The 19,633-nt window shown below is 53.4% G+C and overlaps 1 protein-coding gene and 1 pseudogene across 1 annotated transcript; one reads left to right on the plus strand and one right to left on the minus strand.

Annotated features, from left to right (window-relative positions):
* The first annotated feature begins 266 nt into the window (after window positions 1–266).
* On the plus strand, window positions 267–6,346 carry LOC148050394 (olfactory receptor 14A16-like). Its single transcript, XM_087742858.1, has 3 exons — window positions 267–1,256; window positions 3,862–3,891; window positions 6,317–6,346. The coding sequence occupies exons 1-3, from the start codon at window positions 342–344 to the stop codon at window positions 6,344–6,346; spliced, it is 975 nt and encodes a 324-aa protein (XP_087598984.1). The 5' UTR covers window positions 267–341.
* Window positions 6,347–15,708: 9,362 nt separating this feature from the next.
* Window positions 15,709–16,324, minus strand: LOC148050395 (olfactory receptor 14J1-like; annotated as a pseudogene).
* Window positions 16,325–19,633: the final 3,309 nt, after the last annotated feature.

A 19,633-nucleotide genomic window follows, 5' to 3' on the forward strand; every position in this document is an offset into this window, starting at 1 on the left:
AACAGCCCACAGCTCTGCTCTGCAGTCAGGTGAATTGGGAGCCACAATGCTGAAAAGCTCTTTGATATCAGGATTGGATTTAATCTGAGATCACCCTATGTTCCTATTTACCTGTTGCTGTAGGGCAGGACTGACCCCTGCAGAACCCCCAGCAGAGCCTGCTGCTCCCTGGGGGACCCTCAGCCAGCACCAACCAGAGCTCACCAAAGCTCTTCCTGAAAAGTGAAAGGCTCTTTGGGGGCGTCCTATAAGAATGTGAATGGATTTTCCTGAAAGCAGTCATCCCTAACTTCTCCCTTCCTTTACCTCCTTGAACAGATGCCCATGCCCAGAGGGATAAAATGTCCAACAGCAGCTCCATCACCCACTTCCTCCTCCTGGCATTCGCAGACACACGGGACCTGCAGCTCTTGCACTTCTGGCTCTTCCTGGCCATCTACCTGGCTGCCCTCCTGGGCAACGGCCTCATCATCACTGCTGTAACCTGTGACCACCGCCTCCACACCCCCATGTACTTCTTCCTCCTCAACCTCTCTGTTCTTGACCTGGGCTGCATCTCCACCACTGTCCCAAAATCCATGGCCAGTTCCCTTTGGAACAACAGGGCCATCTCGTACTTGGGATGTGCTGCCGAAGTCTTTATGTTTGTCTTTTTGATGTCAGCAGAATTGTATCTCCTCACCATCATGGCCTATGACCGCTACGTTGCCATCTGCACACCCCTGCACTACAGGACCCTCCTGGGCAGCAGAGCTTGTGTCCACATGGCAGCAGCTGCCTGGGGCACTGGGTTCCTCTATGCTCTCCTGCACACTGCCAATACATTTTCACTCCCGCTCTGCCAAGTCAATGCTGTGGGCCAGTTCTTCTGTGAAGTCCCCCACATCCTCAAGCTCTCCTGCTCACGTTCCTACCTAAGGGAAGCTGGGCTTCTTGTGGTCAGTGTCTGTGTGGGCTTTGGGTGTTTTGTTTTCATTGTGGTGTCCTATGTGCAGATCTTGAGGGCCGTTCTGAGGATCCCCTCTGAGCAGGGACGCCACAAAGCCTTTTCCACGTGCCTCCCTCACCTGGCCGTGGTCTCTGTGTTTTTGAGCACTGCAGTGTTCGCCCACTTGAAGCCCCCCTCCATCTCCTTCCCTTTGCTGGACCTGGTGGTGGCAGTGCTGTACTCGGTGGTGCCTCCAGCAGTGAACCCCCTCATCTACAGCATGAGGAACCAGGACCTCAAGGATGCCTTATGGAAACTGATCCAATGGGTGCTGTTTCACTGACAATAACCTGCCTCCCCTCCACTGCATGTTTCCCCGAGTTTATCTTATGTCACAATTCTGCTTTTTTCTCCTGTGATAATTCTACATAGAGATAATTTTCTGGGTTCACACACCTTCTGTGGAGGTTTGATCCTGTTGTGTCTGACCCTTGCACAACACTGTGTCACATGTGTCCCATCAAATTGTTGCTCTTCAATAAAAGGGGTCCTCCTGGCTGCAGTGCCTGAAGACTGGGCTCTTCTTCCAAACTTCCTTCCAAGAAAATGTCCAAGGAATTGGTCTTTTGAAGTTTCTATTCTCCTTTTGTTCTCAGTGGTTTTGGGGTTAAGCGCATGGGTTCCACTGGACCAAGTGTTCTGGTTTTAAAGGCTCTCTTCTTGGTATCTAATGGCAGTGGAGACGGTCTATCAGCTCCCCATTCTTTCCCCAGGTTGTTTCTTGTATGACAGGACAGATGGCATGTACCAGACTCTCTAGCAAATACTTTGGAGAAGTCAGGAGAGGAGAGGATGGGGACTACCTGCGTGCCCTGGGGTTGGAATGAATGCAGACTCAGAAGGTGAAACACCCTCCAAGATGAAGTCTCCCAGAAGTAAAGCGCTAAATTGTGGTATATATGAAAAAGGACTCTGCAGTGCCATGGGAGTCAGAGGGGACTCGGTAGGCACAGGGAGGGGAGAGTGGAGAGCTGCAGGAGCTGCCTGAGGACCCCCAGGGCCAGGGCTCTGGTGCTGTCCTGGGGAGTGGGGATGGTGCGAGCAGAGGAGGGAGCAAGTTCAGTGAGGCTTGAGGATCAGCTACAAGATGAATTCAGGAGAGCAGCGAGTGCCTAGCCTCTGTTTCATCATGGCCTTGTGGCCAGCACCAGCCATGGGGCTGATGGGGAGCCTGAACCCCGCTGTCTGCCCCCCAGCAGCTGCTGTGGCCTTCAGAGGGGCTGGGGCTGTGGGGTGAGTGCCCAGAGCTCTGCAGCAGCCTGTGCTGGGCAGTGCCATGGAGCCAGCCCAGGCTGGGCTGCTCTGCTGGGCTGGGCTGGGGAGAGGGCAGGGGAGGTGGAGAGAGGTGGGGAGGGTCTGGGCTGGGCTGGAAAGAGCCCGGGAGAGAAAACCACCAGTGCAGAGCTAAGGTGTGTGAGTGTGCAGGGTAGGGGCAGCCAGCACTCCCAGTGCAGAGCCAGGTGTCATGGTGAAGGAAGCAAGGCATCCAAGGTGCAGAAGAGAGGGTCCTGGTCTGCGCCATGTTTCCAGGACACCCTGGGAAAGCTGCCCCAGGAAATTTGTCCCAGACCAGTCCCACCCACCGGCCATTTCCATCTCCGGCCATACACCCCAGGCCTGAGGAGGGACCTTTGCTGCATGGTCACCCCCATCCTCCTGTGGGGCTTAGTGATACCCAACTCCACTGCCATTATTAATAAAAAGGAAAGTCGTTTCCTTCTGACACTCATTACACACCAAGTCCCACAGCTCTTGTCACAGCTGGACTCTCAGCCAAGCCTCTTCTCGGACAGCTCCAGCTCAATCAGGTGCTTATCTCGACAAATTTTGAAAATCTCCATTGACTGAGAACTCCCCAGCTGGCCTGAGTCCTTGCTCTGGTGTTTGGCTCTGAGGGATTTCTGATAAACCCAGCTCTCTCAGCCCCTCCTTGTCCATTATCTGCTCCAGGCCCCAGCCATCCTTCCGGCCTCTGCAGGACTTGCTTCAGTCTGTCAGGATCTTCCTTGTGCTGCTGAGCCCCAGGCTGGACACAGCAGTCCTGCTGTGGTGGTCCTGTAGTGGGTCAGCCTTGGCCAGCAGCCAGACACCCACCCGGCTGCTCACTTGCACCCCCAGCTCAAAAGGACAAAGGGAGAAAATAAGGTGGATTAGCTCATGCGTCAAGATAAAAACAGGGAGATCACTTACTCATTACTGTTATGAGCAAAGAAAACTTGACTTGGGGAAGATCAAGTGAATTTATTGCCAATTAAAAGAGATTCGGATAGAGAGAAAGCATAGCAAAAATATTCAAGACCATTTCCCCACCCCACTCCTTCTTCCCAGGCTCAAATTACTCCTTTGTTCCCAATTCTTCTACCCATCCCAACCCCAAGAGGAGCAGGGGGGGATGGTGAATGGGGCTTACGGTCAGCACAGAGCATCTCTGCCACTCCTTCCTCCTCACATTGCTCCCCTGCTCCAGCGTGGGCCCTCTCCACAGGATCCCACTGTGTTTGCCATCAAGGCTATGTGTTGTCCATTTCTTTCCGTCTCACTTTTCTCCTTCACGCTCACAGAATGACAGGGATGTTGAGATTGGAAGGGACCTCTGGAGTTCATCAAGTGCAACTCCCCAGCTGCGACACGGTCAGCTAGAGCAGGTTGCTCAGGACCTTGTCTAGGTGGGTCTGGAATACCTCCATGGATGCAGGCTCCGCAGCCTCTCTGGGCAAGCTGTTCCAGTGTTTGACCACCCTGACAGGGAAAAAGTGTTTTCCTGAGTTCAGAGGGAATGTCATGTGTTTTTATCTGTGTCCATCACCCTTTGTCTTGACACTGGGGACTACTGAGAAGAATTTGGCTCCCTTGTCCTCATCCCTTCTCTTCAGCTATTTATGGACATTCATAATATCCCCCAAGCAATTTTTTCTCCTGGAAAATTAGTGAAAAAAATACTGAAAAAACAAGTGAAGAAATTTTTTTTTTCTAATTTTTCTCTGGAACACTCCATACAGGAAAGACATGGACCTGTACGAGCTGCTGTAGGGTGGGCCACAAAAATGATCAGAGGGATGGAACCCTTCTGCTATGAGGAAATGCTAAGAGAGTTGGGGTTGTTCAGCCTGGGCAAGAGAGGCTCTGGGAAGGCCTTCTTTGTGCCTTTCAGTAACTAAAGGGGGCTTAGAAGCAAGATGGGGACAGACTTTTTGGCAGGGCCTGTAGTGATAGGACAAGGGTAATGGTTTTAAACTAAAAGAGGGGAGATTCAGACTAGATATAAGAACTTTTTTATGATGAGGGCAGTGAAACACTGGCACAGGTTGCTCAGAGAGGTGGAGGATGCCCCATCCCTGGAACCATTCACGGTCAGGTTGGACAGGGCTCTGAGCAACCTGATCTAGTTGAAGATGGCCCTGCTCACTGCAGGAGGCTTGGACTAGATGACCTTTAACGGTCCCTTCCAATCCAAACCATTCTATGATTTTATGACTCTTTCTATGATTCTATGATAAGTAAGTACAGTGCTGCGATATCTTAGGCAATTGAGGAGCATTAGCTTTGAAAGCAGCTGGATGAGTTGCTTGGGGATTCACAGCTTTGGCAAATCCCCAGAAAACCACAGCTTTGTGTTAGAAGCAAAAGGCCCTCAGGGGGCCCACTGACACCCTCAGAGTCCTGGAGATTTTAATCACATTTTAAAGGCTTCTTCAGTGGCTTGTTCAATCTCCTTTTAGTAGCTGCAGTTCAGGAACTTGGCAGCAGAGGACCCATGGAAATGCAGATAACCTAACATGCCATGGCGCTCTGCAGTTTTCTTTAATGCCTCCATTCTTGTGTGGTTCATTAGGGAGAGTTCAGGAGTAGAGTCTAAATGAGAAGATGTAAAAAAAATAACATTTTAAAAAGATTTGTGCATTTTCATTATTTTTCTGCTTACAGAATAAACGATATAGACAATCTCCAAGCCATATTGATCCCGAGGGTCTCATGATGAAGTATGACCATGTGGGAAAAGCCAGACCCTTTCTGTCAGACACTCTAGAGACACTCTTCATCCCACCCACCCCACCCCAGCCTGCCATTTCTCTCACCGGTCACCTGAAACTCACATCACTCATGTTAAAATGGAAGCTTTTCCCACTCAGGCTGGAGCTGAATGTCTCAGCCTCCATTTCCTTCTGCTTTCCTTGGAGAAGTGGCTGCACAGAGACACAGCATTTCTCTTCGTTAACAAGAACAAAAACAAAAAGAGGAAGAGTGGTTCAGTGAAGAATAAAAAACATTCGTCAGGTGTCCATGAAGTCCAAGTTGCCTCCACTAAATCCCACTTGTCCTTTGGAGGGGAAAATCTGCAGTGAGATTAGTAGGAAAGGACAGAGAGAAAGGCAATGAAGGAGCTGGCTACAGAGACAGTCAGGAGACAGGAGCAGCAAGCTTTCACCTGCCTGAAGCTCCAAGCAGCACCTGGGTACTTGGGAGGGGTCTGAGGGAATGGAGAGTAATGGGAGGAGGAAAACCAGATGGACACTCAAAAAGGCATCTGTGCAGACAGTCTGCTGGAGAAGATGACTTGAGAAATGGTCAGTTGAATCAGGACATGTGGGAATAGCGAGAAGATTAGTGAGATTCTGTACACTCCATACTGGACAGAACAGTGGTCAAGCAAGTGCCAGGAAGATCAAGGTTTCTTCTCCCAAGAGCTGTTAGCATCCTGGAGAGTTTCATGATGGCAGCACAGGAAAACATTCTCTCTCTATGAAAAGTATTCAAACATTTCAGCTGATGAAAATGTGCCCATCCTACATAAATGTTGAGAAAGTTGCCTCATCTTTGCAGGCCGAGCTCAGTTCCTGACCAGAAGCCTCCAGTGCCACTTCAGGAGGTCCTGGTGTGCCTGACACACTCACCTGTGACTGGGAGTGACCACAAGGGGCCGTGGGAGACCTGGACCCTCCAATGGAAACTGCAGATGGAGGGTGACACAAGGCATCTGTGCTCCTGTAACTCAACCCACCTTGGTTTCCAAAATTGTTCTTAAAAAAAAAGAAAAAGCCACTCCTGCTTCTAAATTCCTCCTTCTGAAGTGAGTCTCTGCACCCTCCTCCTCTCTGCTTCCATTACCTGTGGAGCTTCCTCATGAGTTCCCTCTTCACCCAAGCTGGTCTTGTCAGCTAGGTACTCACTGCTGCTCTTTGTGGGTGATTCTCTCGTTAAAGACAAGCTGTACTGAGTTGTGCTGCCCTTCACTGCTGCCCACGGGATCCCCACTAAAAGCCCCCTGAACAGGCCAAAGTCTTCCCCTCTGAGGTCTGACCCCTACACTCTGCTCCTTTCCCTCCTCAGGCTGCTCAAGAGCTGCACCCCCCTTTTTGATGGTCACTACAGTCAAGGATGACCCTGGTTTTCACGTCCCTGACCACTCTTCATGGTTTGCAAGGACCTGATCCAGGTGAGCATCATCTCTGTTGGTCCAGCTGGTGGCTTTGCAAAGAAATTGCTCCAACCCCCTCCAGAAACCTATTGGTCTGTTTTCACAGTGCTGTGTTCCCCTCCAATGAATGTCAGGGTCATTAAGGTCCCCAGAAAGAGCCCCATGTCACTGATCTGGAGACCTCCTGGAGTGGCTTAAGTAAGAGCTTGTCCACCTCCTCCCCTTGATCACCTGTTCTTTATCTCCCACCACAATGTCGCCCTAACTGGCCTCTGCTCCGATCCTCACCCACAAGGGCTCACCCAGCCTGTTGACTTTCCCAGCAAGGAGCTCCATACATCCAAGCAACTCCTTCACACAGAAAGTATTCCTCTTCTCATGCTCCCAGCCTGTGTCTCGTGAAGAACCTTTATCCATCCATTGCAGCACGCCAGCTGTGGGAGGTGTCCCACTGTGCCTCAGAAGTCACAGCTTGTGACAGACCTCGGGGCTCCAGCTCCTCCTGCCTGTTCCCACGTCAGAGGAGAGTGTTGCACATCTGGGCTGCAGCCCCTGAGCCGTGGCTCCAGGCCAACCTCAGCCTTGTCATGCTGAAGAGGGACACCAAGCACCCAAGAGCCCATGTACGCAAAAGCTTTGCTGCATGGAACAGACATGCTGGAGCGCATGGCAAATGGCATTGTAAGAAAGACTTGAGGTGCCCCAAAAGAGAGCAATGCCTGCTGTCCCCAAGGTCCGAGAGAAACAGGGCTGGGCTGGGCAGCCCTGGCAGGAGAGGGCATTGCTGTCTGCGGTGTCTCTGCAGCCCTGCAGGGCCTTTGGTGGAGAGAGGCACTGATCTCCTGGAAGGACAAGGTGCTGCTGAAAGCATCCTTGTGTGTGGACATCCTGTGATCTAGGCCCACTCGAAATTCACTGGGCGCTTTGAAGACTGTATCGTCAAGAGGGTGAGTAAAGGATGGGGCAGAGGAGAACTAGACGAAGCTGAGAACATAGGCCCACAAGTGGAGAGCCCAGTGCAATGTGCTTCTTATTCATGCGGTGCCTTGCATCTGCTGGACAGAGATGGGACAGGGCTGGCCTCACTGCAGGGGTGGCAATCAGTCACTTGCACACAAGCACCGAAGGAATCTGAGATGGCGCCTGGGGTGTCTGTCACGCACCCGCTCTGAGGGGACACGGCTTTCCTGCAGGTCCTGTGCTGTCCCTGCCAGCCACAGGCAGTTTTGGTGGAGAGCCTTGGCATCTCACAGAGCCCTACAGGCCTGTGTTTGGCCATTCAATGAGCAGCTGCCCTGAATTAGGTTAGGCTCTGTGGGGCTGTGTGAGACAACTCTTGTTACAGGCAACGGACAGCTAGTCAACACAGCTAAAGGAGGGGAGAAAGAGAAAGACTTCCCTCTCCCTCTGGCACAGAACTCCATTTGGTCAGCTGGACACCTCTCTAGGCGGCCCTGAACAGCGTGAGTAGGGACAGGGGGTGATGTCCTAAATGTGGGCATCTGCCGTCATTTCAGCTGGCACCCTCACCAGGCTGCAGGATGATGCCCCCAGATGTTTCCTAATCTCTCAGTACTGCTCCATTATTGTGGACAACATCAGGCACCTCAGACGTCACCAGGTGTTTTTGTGTGTGAACTCTTGCTCTTCATCTCCATCAATGACCATGGGACCACAGAAAATGAGTGCAGGTGCCTATTTTTAGCAGACACCATAACTGAAGCAAGAGGAATCTCATGTCCTGTGGGTTTGTGGCAGGCATGGGAGGGAGCTGAGGTCCCTTCCAGCCCCAGGACTACAACTCCAGGAGGAGATGCCTCCATTGCCTCAGCTGATTGCCTTCCCTCAGCATGGGTAAAGGAGATGCCTCCCTGCCAGTGTCCAGGTGTCCTGTCTCATGATGGGCCAAGGAAGGGGGATTCTCAGACCTAACTGTGTCTCGGAGAGGAGAAAGGGCACTGCTGCAAGAAACGTCTCTGCGGAGGTGAGACAGGCAACATCGGTGATTCCTTCAGTCTCCTTCCAAGGATGTTCCTGGAGAGCCCCAGGGACACCTGGAGGGAGCGCAGCGTGCGGTGGGGGGCAGAGCAAGTGACGTCTTGGGCAGGTCCCCTCCTCCGGGGCTGAGAGAGGCTCCTGGGATGGAGGGAGCTCCTGGGAAGCAGGCAGCAGTGCAGAGAGACAGCTCGGCCAGGGAGCAACTCCTCTGCCAAGCGCAGCAGGGCTCTGGGAAAAGGAGTAGGGCAGAGAGAGATTAAAGGCAGCCTGGAGTGGGAGGAGAGAGGCGAGCTGCAAGGGAAGAAACCTTTCCAGCCCTTGTCACGGTAAGTCTCTTGGTGCAGGGCAATGCAGCTGTTGTTCCTAAAAGGCTCTCCTAAAGCAATTATAGCCTATAGTCTACGGGCTCTGTCAGGAGGCCTCCCAGCCCAGGGGCTCATGTTAGACAGATATGAAGGTGTGAAGGCCGGGTGTGCAGCCAGAGCTGCCCAGGGCATTTCAGAGGGGACTTTTGCAGAGGAAGAGCAAGGCAGGGGATCCCTTGAAGGTAAAGACCTTTCCTGAGGCTGTGCTTTCCGTTTCCTGCTGTTTTGGGTAAAAGGGGAAAGGCGCTGCAGTGTTTGGAGAGGGAGCCTGAGAGTCCTGAGCTGCTACACTGAGAGATCAGCAGGTCTGGTGAGAGGCAAGTCAACTGCTTCCATCCCTTCCTCCACCTCCAGAGAGCACCAGCATCACCTTTGCTGGCCTCAGCAGGGTTTGTCTGCCCTGCTCCTCACTGCCTGCAAACGGGCAGTACCTCTAGAGAGTGCCTGGAACTGGGAGGTTTCTTCAGGTCAGAGCTGAGCAGACAGGAGTGGGTGATGGGGTCTGTGACCCCTGACAGGGAAAACTTGGAGGGAGAAAACAGTTTCCACCAGGGATAGCTCCAGGCTGCAAACACATGGGCAGAGTGTTGTAGGAAATTCCAACCAGCAATGTCATGGGAGGGAGACTTTGGAAAGCTCCCTGTCATCCCCTCCAATGCAGACACCTTCCTCTGAGCAAGACCCCTGCTCTCGTCTCCCACCCAGCACAGCCTCTGCCCTCAAGGCTGTGTGGTCCAGGGCAGGAGGTGCCTCCTCTGCAGCCAGAGCTCTGGCACAGCAGAGGGGCATCTCCCCTGACACGGGGCCGCTTCCCTCTGCAGGGCAAAGGGGCTGAGAGCGACTGCCCTGGGCTTTTGCTAACCGGGAGGTGCTGTGCCCTGCTGGGTGAGGAGAAGGCTTTCCTGAGTGCCCGGCCGCCTGTCCTCTCCTTGCTTCCCTTAGGAGGAGAGTCACAGGGTTTTTCTTTGTTCCTCCACCTGCTTGTGCTGCTCTTCTTCCTGCTCTTGGGCTCCCTGGCAGTAACGGTGGTGGTGTGGGGCAAGGGGTGGGGGTGCTGCATTTGCACATTTGCTGCACCTCATCTCCCACCTTCCTCTGTGGAAGAAAGCGTCCTTCGGAGCTTTCACCCTGCGCTCTAGTGCAGCACAGGGAACTCCTCCCCAGGAACCCTCCCTCCAAACACCCTGGGCTGTTGCTGCCTCCATGGGTCATTGCTGTAAAGCAGGGCTGACCCTCAAGGAGCACCTGGGGAGAGGGCACGGCTCTGCACAGCACACTCAGCCAGCACAAACCAGAGATGAAGCCTCGGAGCTGCATTACGGTCCCCCAGGAAAGAAAAGCTCCCTTAGGTATTTCACAATGAAGGAATCAAATTTTGCTCAGAGAAGCTTCTCTAAATTTTTCTGGTTTATCTCCTTTGGCAGTTTCCATGCCCAGAAGCAGCAGATGTCCAATGGCAGCTCCATGAACGAGTTCCTTCTCCTGGCATTCGCAGACACACGGGAGCTGCAGCTCTTGCACTTCTGGATCTTCCTGGCCATCTACCTGGCTGCCCTCCTGGGCAACACCCTCATCATCACCACCATAGCCTGTGACCACCGCCTCCACACCCCCATGTACTTCTTCCTCCTCAACCTTTCTGTTCTTGACCTGGGCTGCATCTCCATCACTGTCCCCAAAGCCATGGCCAATTCCCTGTGGGACACCAGGGCCATCTCCTACGCAGGATGTGCTGCTCAGGTCTTCTTTGTATTCTTCTTGTTTGGTGCAGAGTATTCTCGTCTCACCATCATGGCCTATGACCGTTTTGCTGCCATCTGCAAACCCCTGCACTACTGGACCCTCCTGGGCAGCAGAGCTTGTGTCCACATGGCAGCAGCTGCCTAGGGCACTGGGTTCCTCTATGCCCTCCTGCAGACGGCCAATATATTTTCACTCCCCCTCTGCCACGGCAATGCTGTGGACCAGTTCTTCTGTGAAATCCCCCACATCCTCAAGCTTTCTTGCTCCAATGACTACCTAAGGGAAGCTGGGCTTCTTGTGGTTAGTGTCTTAGTAGCATTCATCTCTTTTGTTTTCATTGTGCTGTCCTATGTGCAGATCTTGAGGGCCGTGCTGAGGATCCCCTCTGAGCAGGGACGCCACAAAGCCTTTTCCACGTACATCCCTCACCTGGCCGTGGTCTCTCTGTTTGTCAGCTCTGCCATGCTTGCCTACCTGAAGCCCCCCTCCATCTCCTTCCCATCCCTGGATCTGGTGGTGGCAGTGCTGTACTCAGTGGTTCCTCTAGCAGTGAACCCCCTCATCTACAGCATGAGGAACACAGACATGAAAGACGCCCTGCGGAAACTGGTTGAACACAGACTACTGCAGCATCAGTAAGGTGGCCATCATCCTCAGGAAAAGCTCGCATGCTCTTTTGATCGTATGTGTCTTGTTTTTCCATTTGTTTATTTTACGTCATATATTACTTCCACTTAAATAATAATATTATTATTTCCCTGCCAGTGTTTTCTGACGTAAAAGACCTCACATAGATATGGAGCCAGGCTCCCTGTCTAGGGAAACACAATAAAGATTCCAGCAGAAAATCTTTTGACTCTGCTCCCATCTTGTACTAGTCATCTGGAGCTGGGGGTGCAGCCCCAGAATACAGGAGAGGTCAAGGAGCCATGAGCCCAGCTGCCACATGGAGAAGCAGGCACTCGTGGACCTCAGGGATGCCCCTCACTGCCTCAGTGGGAAGATCCTTTCTGCCACCTTCATGTTGGGGCTGCTGCTTCCCTGGAGCCATGGCTGTGGACAACAGCAGGACCTGGTATCTTCAGAGCAGCACTGCCAGCTCAGGGGCCTGTGGAGAGCACGGGGTGGGAACCAAGACAAGTGGGCCAGGGGAAAGGAGTGGCCAGGGAAAAGAGCAAGGGAGCATTTCTGTGCCTGCAGGGGGAATCCATGAGAAAGAGAAACCTCTTTCTGCAGGCATCCACTTGGGGCATGCTGCTCTGTGCCCTGACCAGGACTCTTGTGCTGGCGTGGGGAGGGGGACTGGCAATGATGGCACATGGTCAGTCTGTGGCATCTCCTGGAACAGAGACCAGGATTCCTGCAGTTTCCCTAACCTCCCTTTCCTCATGCCAGGGTGAGCCTCCAGCCCTGGGGCTGATGGGGAGGCTGACCCTTCTCTGCTCCCTTCAGAGGGGCTGGGGCTGTGGGCTGAGGTGGGCACTGCCGTGGGGCCAGCCCAGGCTGGGCTGCTCTGTGGGGCTGGGCTGGGGAGAGGGCAGGGGAGATGGGAAGAGCCAGGAAAGGTCTGGTCTGGTCTGCAAAGTGCCCAGGACAGGACAACACCCATGTTAGCTGAGCTGTGTGACCAGTTCGTGGAGAACTGTCTTCCATGGGAGGCACCCCACGCTGGAGCAAGAAAAGAGTGTGAGGAGTCCTCTCCCTGAGGATGAAGGAGCAGCAGAGACAACATGTGATGAACTGACCACAACCCCCATTCCCTGTCCCCCTGCACCGCTCATTGGGGAGGAGGTAGAGAAAATCAGGAGGGAAACTGAGCCCAGGAAGAAGGAAAGGGTGGGGGGAAGGTGTTTCAAGATTGTTCTTATGTCTCATTATCTTACTCTGACTTTTGATTGGCAATAAATGAAATTAATTTCCTCGAGTTGAATCTGTTTTGCCCATGACAGGAATTGATGGTGATCTCCCCGTCCTTATCTCGACCCACGAGCCTTTTGTCATATTTTTCTCCCCCTGTCCAGCTGAGGAGGGGGAGTGATAGAGTGGCTTGGTGGGCACCTGGCATCCAACCAGCATCACCCCACCACAGAAGTAGAACATTTCCTTCCCTTTAAATTTTTTCCTTAATTTCTTCCTTGCTTCTTTTTATTTTTTGACATTTTCTGAATTGTTCTGTCGTAATCAGGCCTATAACATTAAAAACAGTATGGTTGTGTCTCACATGGAGTTCAGTGCCCTAAAACACTCCCTGCCCAGGACTGGCCTTGCCACTGCTCGCCCTTTCACACAGCCGGTCACACTCTGAGGGGCTGAGCTCTCTCAACCGTTCCAGAGAAGAAGGGTGACCCTCTTCAGGGAAACGCTCTGTTTCTGCATGGCCAACATATTTGTGTTACCAGCACTTCTGGAAGGAGTCCCTAAATCAGCAAGACACATTCCCTTCACAGTCCCTCCAGGGAATGTCACTCTATTTTAGGTGCAGAAAGGGACAAGATTGTCCTGACCCAGCACCAAACACCTCAACGCAGATGTCTACCTCTAATCAAGTTGTCTAGGCTTCCCTTTGTAGTAAATGGAGAGACAGAAGATGTCTCAACCGAGATGCCTGGAGGTTTCCTGGTGACCAACTACTGCTCCAGAAGGGAGCCCTGGGTCACATTTCCAAGCACCTTATGGGTACATCTGTAACCCCAGGGCAACTCAGACAGCAACAGCCGCTGCATGTGGGCAAGTGAATGCAGACCTGAACGTAGGTCTTAGTCTTGAGTTGAAACCTACTTAAAACTTATTCTAGGCAACAACTCAAAACAATCTTCATTTGCAGAATGTCAGGTATTTTGGCTGAGTGCTAATACTGTTTTCTTCTTTTTATTTTTGTATTTGGGAGGACCACATGAGCACAGTGCATTACTTCCCCTCTGCCAACATACTTACATGCAGCTGTTCATTAAAATACATTTCCTACCAGTGCTCTCAGTGGAGATAATTTATTCTGAACAACTATTCTATATATAGTGACCTATTTCCCAGCTCTTCTTCAGCCTCTCTGCCCTTTCTCCTTCCTCTACCTAGTTTGCCTTCACAGAGAACTCCAGGTAAAGATTGATTGAGGAATTCAATGTGGGAGATATTTCTGGGCACCATCCAGTCCCCCTCCCTGCCCCCTACTCAATGAAGGGCTCCCCCAGTTATGTGTCGTCCACAAACACGTCGAGGGTGAACTCTGTCCCATTGTCCAGGCCACCACTAAAGATGTCAGACAGCACTGGCCCCAGCACTTCTCCGGGAGGGACGCCTCCAGAAACTGGCCATCGGCTGGACTTTCTAACAAGGATCCTTATGTTCCCCCCAGCTGCCATGACATTTCAAAGCCAAAGGGCAGCAGCCTTGCAATGACAGCAGCCATTTCCCCCAGCCCCCGTGGGTGCATCCCCTCTGCTCCCAGGCACTTGCCTGTGTCCAGCTGGCACTAGTGCTCCCCAGCTGCAGCTTGCTCTCACGTGGCTGAAGCTTTGCTACCGCAGAGGCTGCTGGAGGACTCAAGGACCAGGGAGACTTGGGGGAAGATCTTACCAGGCAAGGGGTGGGGAAATGAGGCAATGAGATCCTCAGCCTCTTCCATGCCTGTGCAAGGCCATTTTGGACAGCACTGGAGGTCAAAGTAATTGAATCTTGCTTTGATTTATCTGTCCCTGGCTCTGTATTCCCCATGACCTCCTCGTAGGGACTGGCAGGCTGGGATGACGTCCCCCTCAGCCTTCCATTCTCAAGGCTGGACAAGCCCAGCTCCCTCAGCCTCTCCTCACAAGCAAAGTGCTCCAGTCCCTAGCTGTCCTCAGGGACCTTTCCTAAAACCACTCCAGCTTCCCAATATCATTCTTGAATTGAGGATCTGACGTCTGGATGGAATATTCCAGAGAATCCCTTCCCTCCATCTCCTGACCATGTTCCTGATCACAGAGCCCAGGATGCTGGTGGCCTCCCTTGCTGCCAGGGCACATGGCCGACTCGTGTCCAGCTCGCTGACCACCAGGACCTTTCCCACAGGGCTGCTGCCAGCCAGGCAGCCCCCAGCCTGTGCCATTCCAAGGTTAGTCCCCTGCAGGGGCAGAAACTGGCATTTGTCCTTGTGGGATTTCATGAGGTTCCTGCCAGTACGTGCTCTCCTCCTTGAACCCCTTCATTGAGCACAGAGGCCTGGGAGAACATTTCAGGAAAGACTCAGGCAAAGAAGGCCTTGGATCCCTCAGCCCCATTGGTGTCTCCTGTTTATTAGATCACCATCCTCGTTCAGCAGCAGCCCTGCATTTGCCTTGTTCAGCCTTGGTCTCTAACACAGCAATTGAAGCTCTTCTCTTTGCTCCTGACTTCTCCTGCAGCCACCAACTCCAGGTGGTCATCCCCTGGCAGCTGCTTCGTGGCCCCTGTCAGTGCCCTGTCCTGTGCCGGCCCAGCCCCGCTGCCTCCCATGCAGTCCCACAGCCCCACTCTGCAGGCACAGCATGGCAAAGGGTGTATCTGGTGTGAGGAACAGTTTCTCTTGCATGATCTCCATGACATCCCTTTGTGCCCTGTCCCCCTTCTGTTCCTCCTACTTGACACAGCCTCACCCACATCCTGGAACCTACCCAGCCCTATCCGCATCCCATGTGGGATTTCACAGACATCCCTGCTCTGGGGTCTGCCAGGGTCTGGACAAGGAGAGAGGTCGAGCAGGGATGGCCATTCCCCCAGTGCAGGCCCTGAGCCTAGCAGGAGGAGGCAAAAAAGGCTATGCAGAAAAACTCAGCCATAAACCTGTGGAGAGTGGCCAAATAGGGAGGTCACCAGTGAAAGCTCCCTCCAGTCCCATTCCCTAACACATCGCCCTGAGCCCTACTGCCCTCAGCCCATGGAGGACACCAGAACAGCAGCATGACATTGTTGGGGCAATCCCTTCAGCCTGTTCCTGACCTCAGCTTTGGAAGAAGAGCCCGACCTCCAGACACTGGCACTGACGAACCCCCCTTTTATTACAGAGATGTGACATGGGAGGCCAGCTGTGCCATTGGGTCAGACACATGTGCAAAGACCTTTGGGTCAGACAGACTGGCTTCATGCCTCTGGAGAAGCGGACAGCATGCAGACATTCCTGGAGAAACAGAATTATCACAGATAACACTCCCAAAGCACAGGAGGTTCCCCAGATACATTGGAAATCACTGGTGAAGAGACACGGGCAGCTTATTGCTGCTGAAAGGCTACGGATTGAATGAGCTTCTTCAGTGCCTCCTTGAGCTCCTGGTTCCTCATGCTGTAGATGAGGGGGTTCACTGCTGCTGGCACCACCGAGTACAGCACTGCCACCACCAGGTCCAGCAAAGGGAAGGAGATGGAGGGGGGCTTCAGGTAGGCAAACATGGCCGTGCTGACAAACAGGGAGACCACGGCCAGGTGAGGGAGGCACGTGGAAAAGGCTTTGTGGCGTCCCTGCTCGGAGGGGATCCTCAGCACGGCCCTGAAGATCTGCACATAGGACAGCACAATGAAAACAAAGCACCCAAATGCTACTAAGAGACTAACCACAAGAAGCCCAATCTCCCTGAGGTAGTCATTGGAGCAGGAGAGCTTGAGGATCTGAGGGATTTCACAGAAGAATTGATTCAGAGCATTGCCCTTGCAGAGTGGGAGTGAAAATGTATTGACAGCGTGAAGGAGAGCATTGAGAAAAGCACTGCCCCAGGCAGCTGCTGCCATGTGGACACAAGCTCTGCTGCCCAGGAGGGTCCCGTAGTGCAGGGGTTTGCAGATGGCAATGTAGCGGTCATAGGCCATGATGGTGAGAAGACAGTACTCTGCTACTACCAAGAAGGCAAAGAGAAAGAGCTGGGCAGCACATCCCAAGTACGAGATGTCCCTGGTGTCCCAGAGGGAATTGGCCATGGCTTTGGGGAGAGTGGTGGAGACTGAGCCCAGGTCGAGGAGGGAGAGGTTGAGGAGGAAGAAGTACATGGGGGTGTGGAGGCGGTGCTCACAGGCTACGGCAGTGATGATGAGGCCATTGCCCAGGAGGGCAGCCAGGTAGATGCCCAGGAAGAGCCAGAAGTGCAAGAGCTGCAGCTCCCCTGTGTCTGTGAATGCCAGGAGGAGGAAGTGGGTGATGGTGCTGCTGTTGGATGGTTGCTGCCTCTGGGCATGGGGTCCTGTTCCTACAGGAAGAGTCAATGATGGGGTCATTTCTCTGAGCAGAATCAAAGCTTTTTTTTAGACCCTCACTCTGACACACTCTGCCCCATCCCCCACCCCCCCACTTACTCCTTTTCCAGGAGACCTTCCTTCAGCTCTGTGGCTGCAGCTCTGGCTGAGTGTGCTGTGAGGAGCAGGGCCTCTGCCCGCTGGCTGCTGAGGAGTCAGCCCTGCTCTGCAGCAGTGGGTTCATGGGAGCGCTCAGGGCAGGGGCCAGTCCTGGTGTTCAACTTTGTCAGATGAAACTGCTCTTAGTGCAGAAGGGCCTGTCAGCATCTGCACTCCCAGTGCTAAGGAATGGGGATAGTGGATGGCAAATTGAAATGTTTGGGGTTTTTAAAGCTCCCCCATCTCACCTGGGGAGTGTTCTTGGATGTCAGAAACCCTCAGCATTTCTGCTGTACTCAGGGAGAGCAGAGCGAATCCTCCGAGGCAAAAGGATTGCCTGGGGCTTAGTGGAGACTGAGGGGAGCTGGTCTGTCCCTCCAACTTGTTGCCTAAAAGCTGCTATGAGCTTGTTCTCCATGAGATGGGGGCTGATCTCACTCTTGTGTTACCCTGAAAAGGCACCATGCACTGATGTGAGCAGAGGGATCCAGTGCAGACAACTAAACGCCTCACCCTTTCTCAAGGTCTCAGCACCCCACTTCTAGCCCAGGACACACAGGGCTCATTTCACAAACCCAAAAGAATGTTCTCTGTCATAGCATCTCTCCACTTCTCCATGGGGATTTCAGATAACGCAAAGTTGTTAAGGGCTGGTTTGCATCCTGGAGGGAAGTTTGGAAGAAAACCTCAGGGAGATAGCCAAGTGTCCGAATGATGGCATCTGATTCAGGGAAAACCAGCTTATTCTCCAGCCCCACAGACTGCACTGCCCACAGCCTCACAGGTTAGAGGAAAGCTGGGACACTTGTACTCATGGACACACCTGCATGAAAGGACCCACAAAATCAGTCTGTGACTCTGCAGCTGAAACTGCCACCTCCCCAGAGGGTCTGGCAGCAAGACCAAGATAACAATAGCAATAACACAGACCAGTGGAGAAACAAGGCAAAACACAGTGAGGGTGTGGCTGAGAGAGGCCAGGGCAGAGGCATTGGGGCACTCAGACAGCGTTCCCCTTCCCCAGCTGTGCACGCTACCTCCCAGACACCACCATTGCCGGGCAGCTGCTCTCAGCCCCTGCGCTCTGCAGAGGGAACTGGGCCCGTGGCTGCAGAGCTGCACCACGGCTCTGCTGGAGCTCTGGCTGCAGAGGAGGTGGTTCACGCCTTGGAGCCCCCAGCCCTGAGGGCAGAGGCTTTGGTGGGTGGGAGAGGAGGCAAGGGGGCTTGCTCAGAGGAAGGCATCTGCATTGCGGGGGATCAGACGGAGGTTTCTGCGTTCTGCCTCTTACAGTACTGCTCGTTTTAGTTTCCTCTCATTCCCAGATCATCTCCCTGCTGCCTGGAGATTTTCCTGCTGGGAGATGTTTCCCTGTCCCATGTCTTTTCCCTGCCAGTGGTCAGAGACCCCATCCCAACCTCTGTGCACTCACCGTCGTCCTCCAGAAATCTGCCTGTTTGCAAGGCACTGGTGGGGTGCATGTTCCTGTTTGCAGGGGGAAAAGGGCAGGTCAGAAGAACCCTGATGGGTCCAGCAGAGGTGATGCTGGTGCTGTCCATAGGCAGAGCAGTGGCTGAGGGCACATTAGGAGGCTCCTATCAGGAGTTAATGATCACTCGCTCAGGAGTCTCCCTGACTTCTTTAACGTCAATAGATCCTTTTCCATTTGTCCCTTTTCCACTACCCCCCAACCCAAAATAGGAAACTGAAAAGACAAATTCAGGAACTCTTCATTGTCTTTATGGCAATCCCTGCCAGGACCTTCTCCTTGAAACATCCCTGAGGAAATATTCTGGGGGAACTGGAGCTGTGAGCAGCCATGACCCATGCAGCACTCTTTTGACAGCAGAAGGACACTGCCCTACTAGGGGTCCCTTCTTCCACCCACAGATTCTCCCCACAGCACCGTTGGGAGCTCCCCGGGCAGGCTGAGCACCGACCCTGGCACACAGACCGCTGGGGCACAGGGACCCTGCTCTGAAGGACAGCCCTGGGCATCCCTGGCTGTGCACCCAGCTTAACATCCTTGCAGTCATCCCTGGAGTAAGGTAGCCATCATGTCCTGTCCCTCTGATGGTGCAGCAGGGAAAACCTGCTTTGGAACATGTCTTCTCCTTTACCCTTGAGAAGCTGTGAGAATCCCCCTTAAAGATCTGACAGGTTGTGGGATGTAGCAGCTTTTGGAGATCCCTCCCGCAACTGCAGCTTCACTGCCCTGCTGCCAGGGACTTACCGTGTCAAGGGCTGCGGAGATTTCTCCCACAATGAGCTCTCAGCGTCCTCCCACTGCAGACTGCCTTCAACCTCTCTCTGCCTCGCTCCTCTCCCCTCGCTGCCTGCAGGCAGTGCCCTCAGCCCTGCTGCCCTTTGCAGAGGAGCTGCTCCTGGGCAGAGCTGTCTCTCTGCAGTGCTGCCCACTTGCCAGCAGCTCCCTCCATGCCAGGAGCCCAGCCCAGCTCAGCAGCAGAGGCCCAGCCCAAGGCAGTGCTTTCCCTGCCCCTCTGGGCTCCCTCCAGATGTCCCTGGGGCTCTAAGGGCTGACAGCGCCTGAGAGGCAGCAGGGTCTTTCCTGGGAAGCAGGGGTTGACACAGACTGATGTCATCACTGTCCCTCTCTGAATGCTGGAGAGATGGATTTTAGAAGTGGCATTTTTCCTAACATGGCGTGGTGGTCTATGAGAGGTGGAAATTTTCCCGTCCCTTTACCCCTCTCCCCATCACATTGCCAGGCGGGACACCTCGGCAGTGACAGGCAGAGATCATTTCCCCCCAGCGTAGGACAGCGATTCA

This window comes from Nipponia nippon, unplaced genomic scaffold (genome assembly GCF_047370975.1).
Source record: "Nipponia nippon isolate SJK-2023a ecotype South Korea unplaced genomic scaffold, ASM4737097v1 scaffold_86, whole genome shotgun sequence".
Classification (NCBI taxonomy): Eukaryota; Metazoa; Chordata; class Aves; order Pelecaniformes; family Threskiornithidae; genus Nipponia; species Nipponia nippon.

Coding starts and splice junctions, on each gene's coding strand:
- LOC148050394 (XM_087742858.1), top strand. CDS start 342: ATGTCCAACAGCAGCTCCATCACCCACTTCCTCCTCCTGGCATTCGCA. Junction 1,257..3,861: donor TATGGAAACTGATCCAATGG/GTGCTGTTTCAC, acceptor CCTTCTCTTCAG/CTATTTATGGACATTCATAA. Junction 3,892..6,316: donor ACATTCATAATATCCCCCAA/GCAATTTTTTCT, acceptor TTCCCTCCTCAG/GCTGCTCAAGAGCTGCACCC.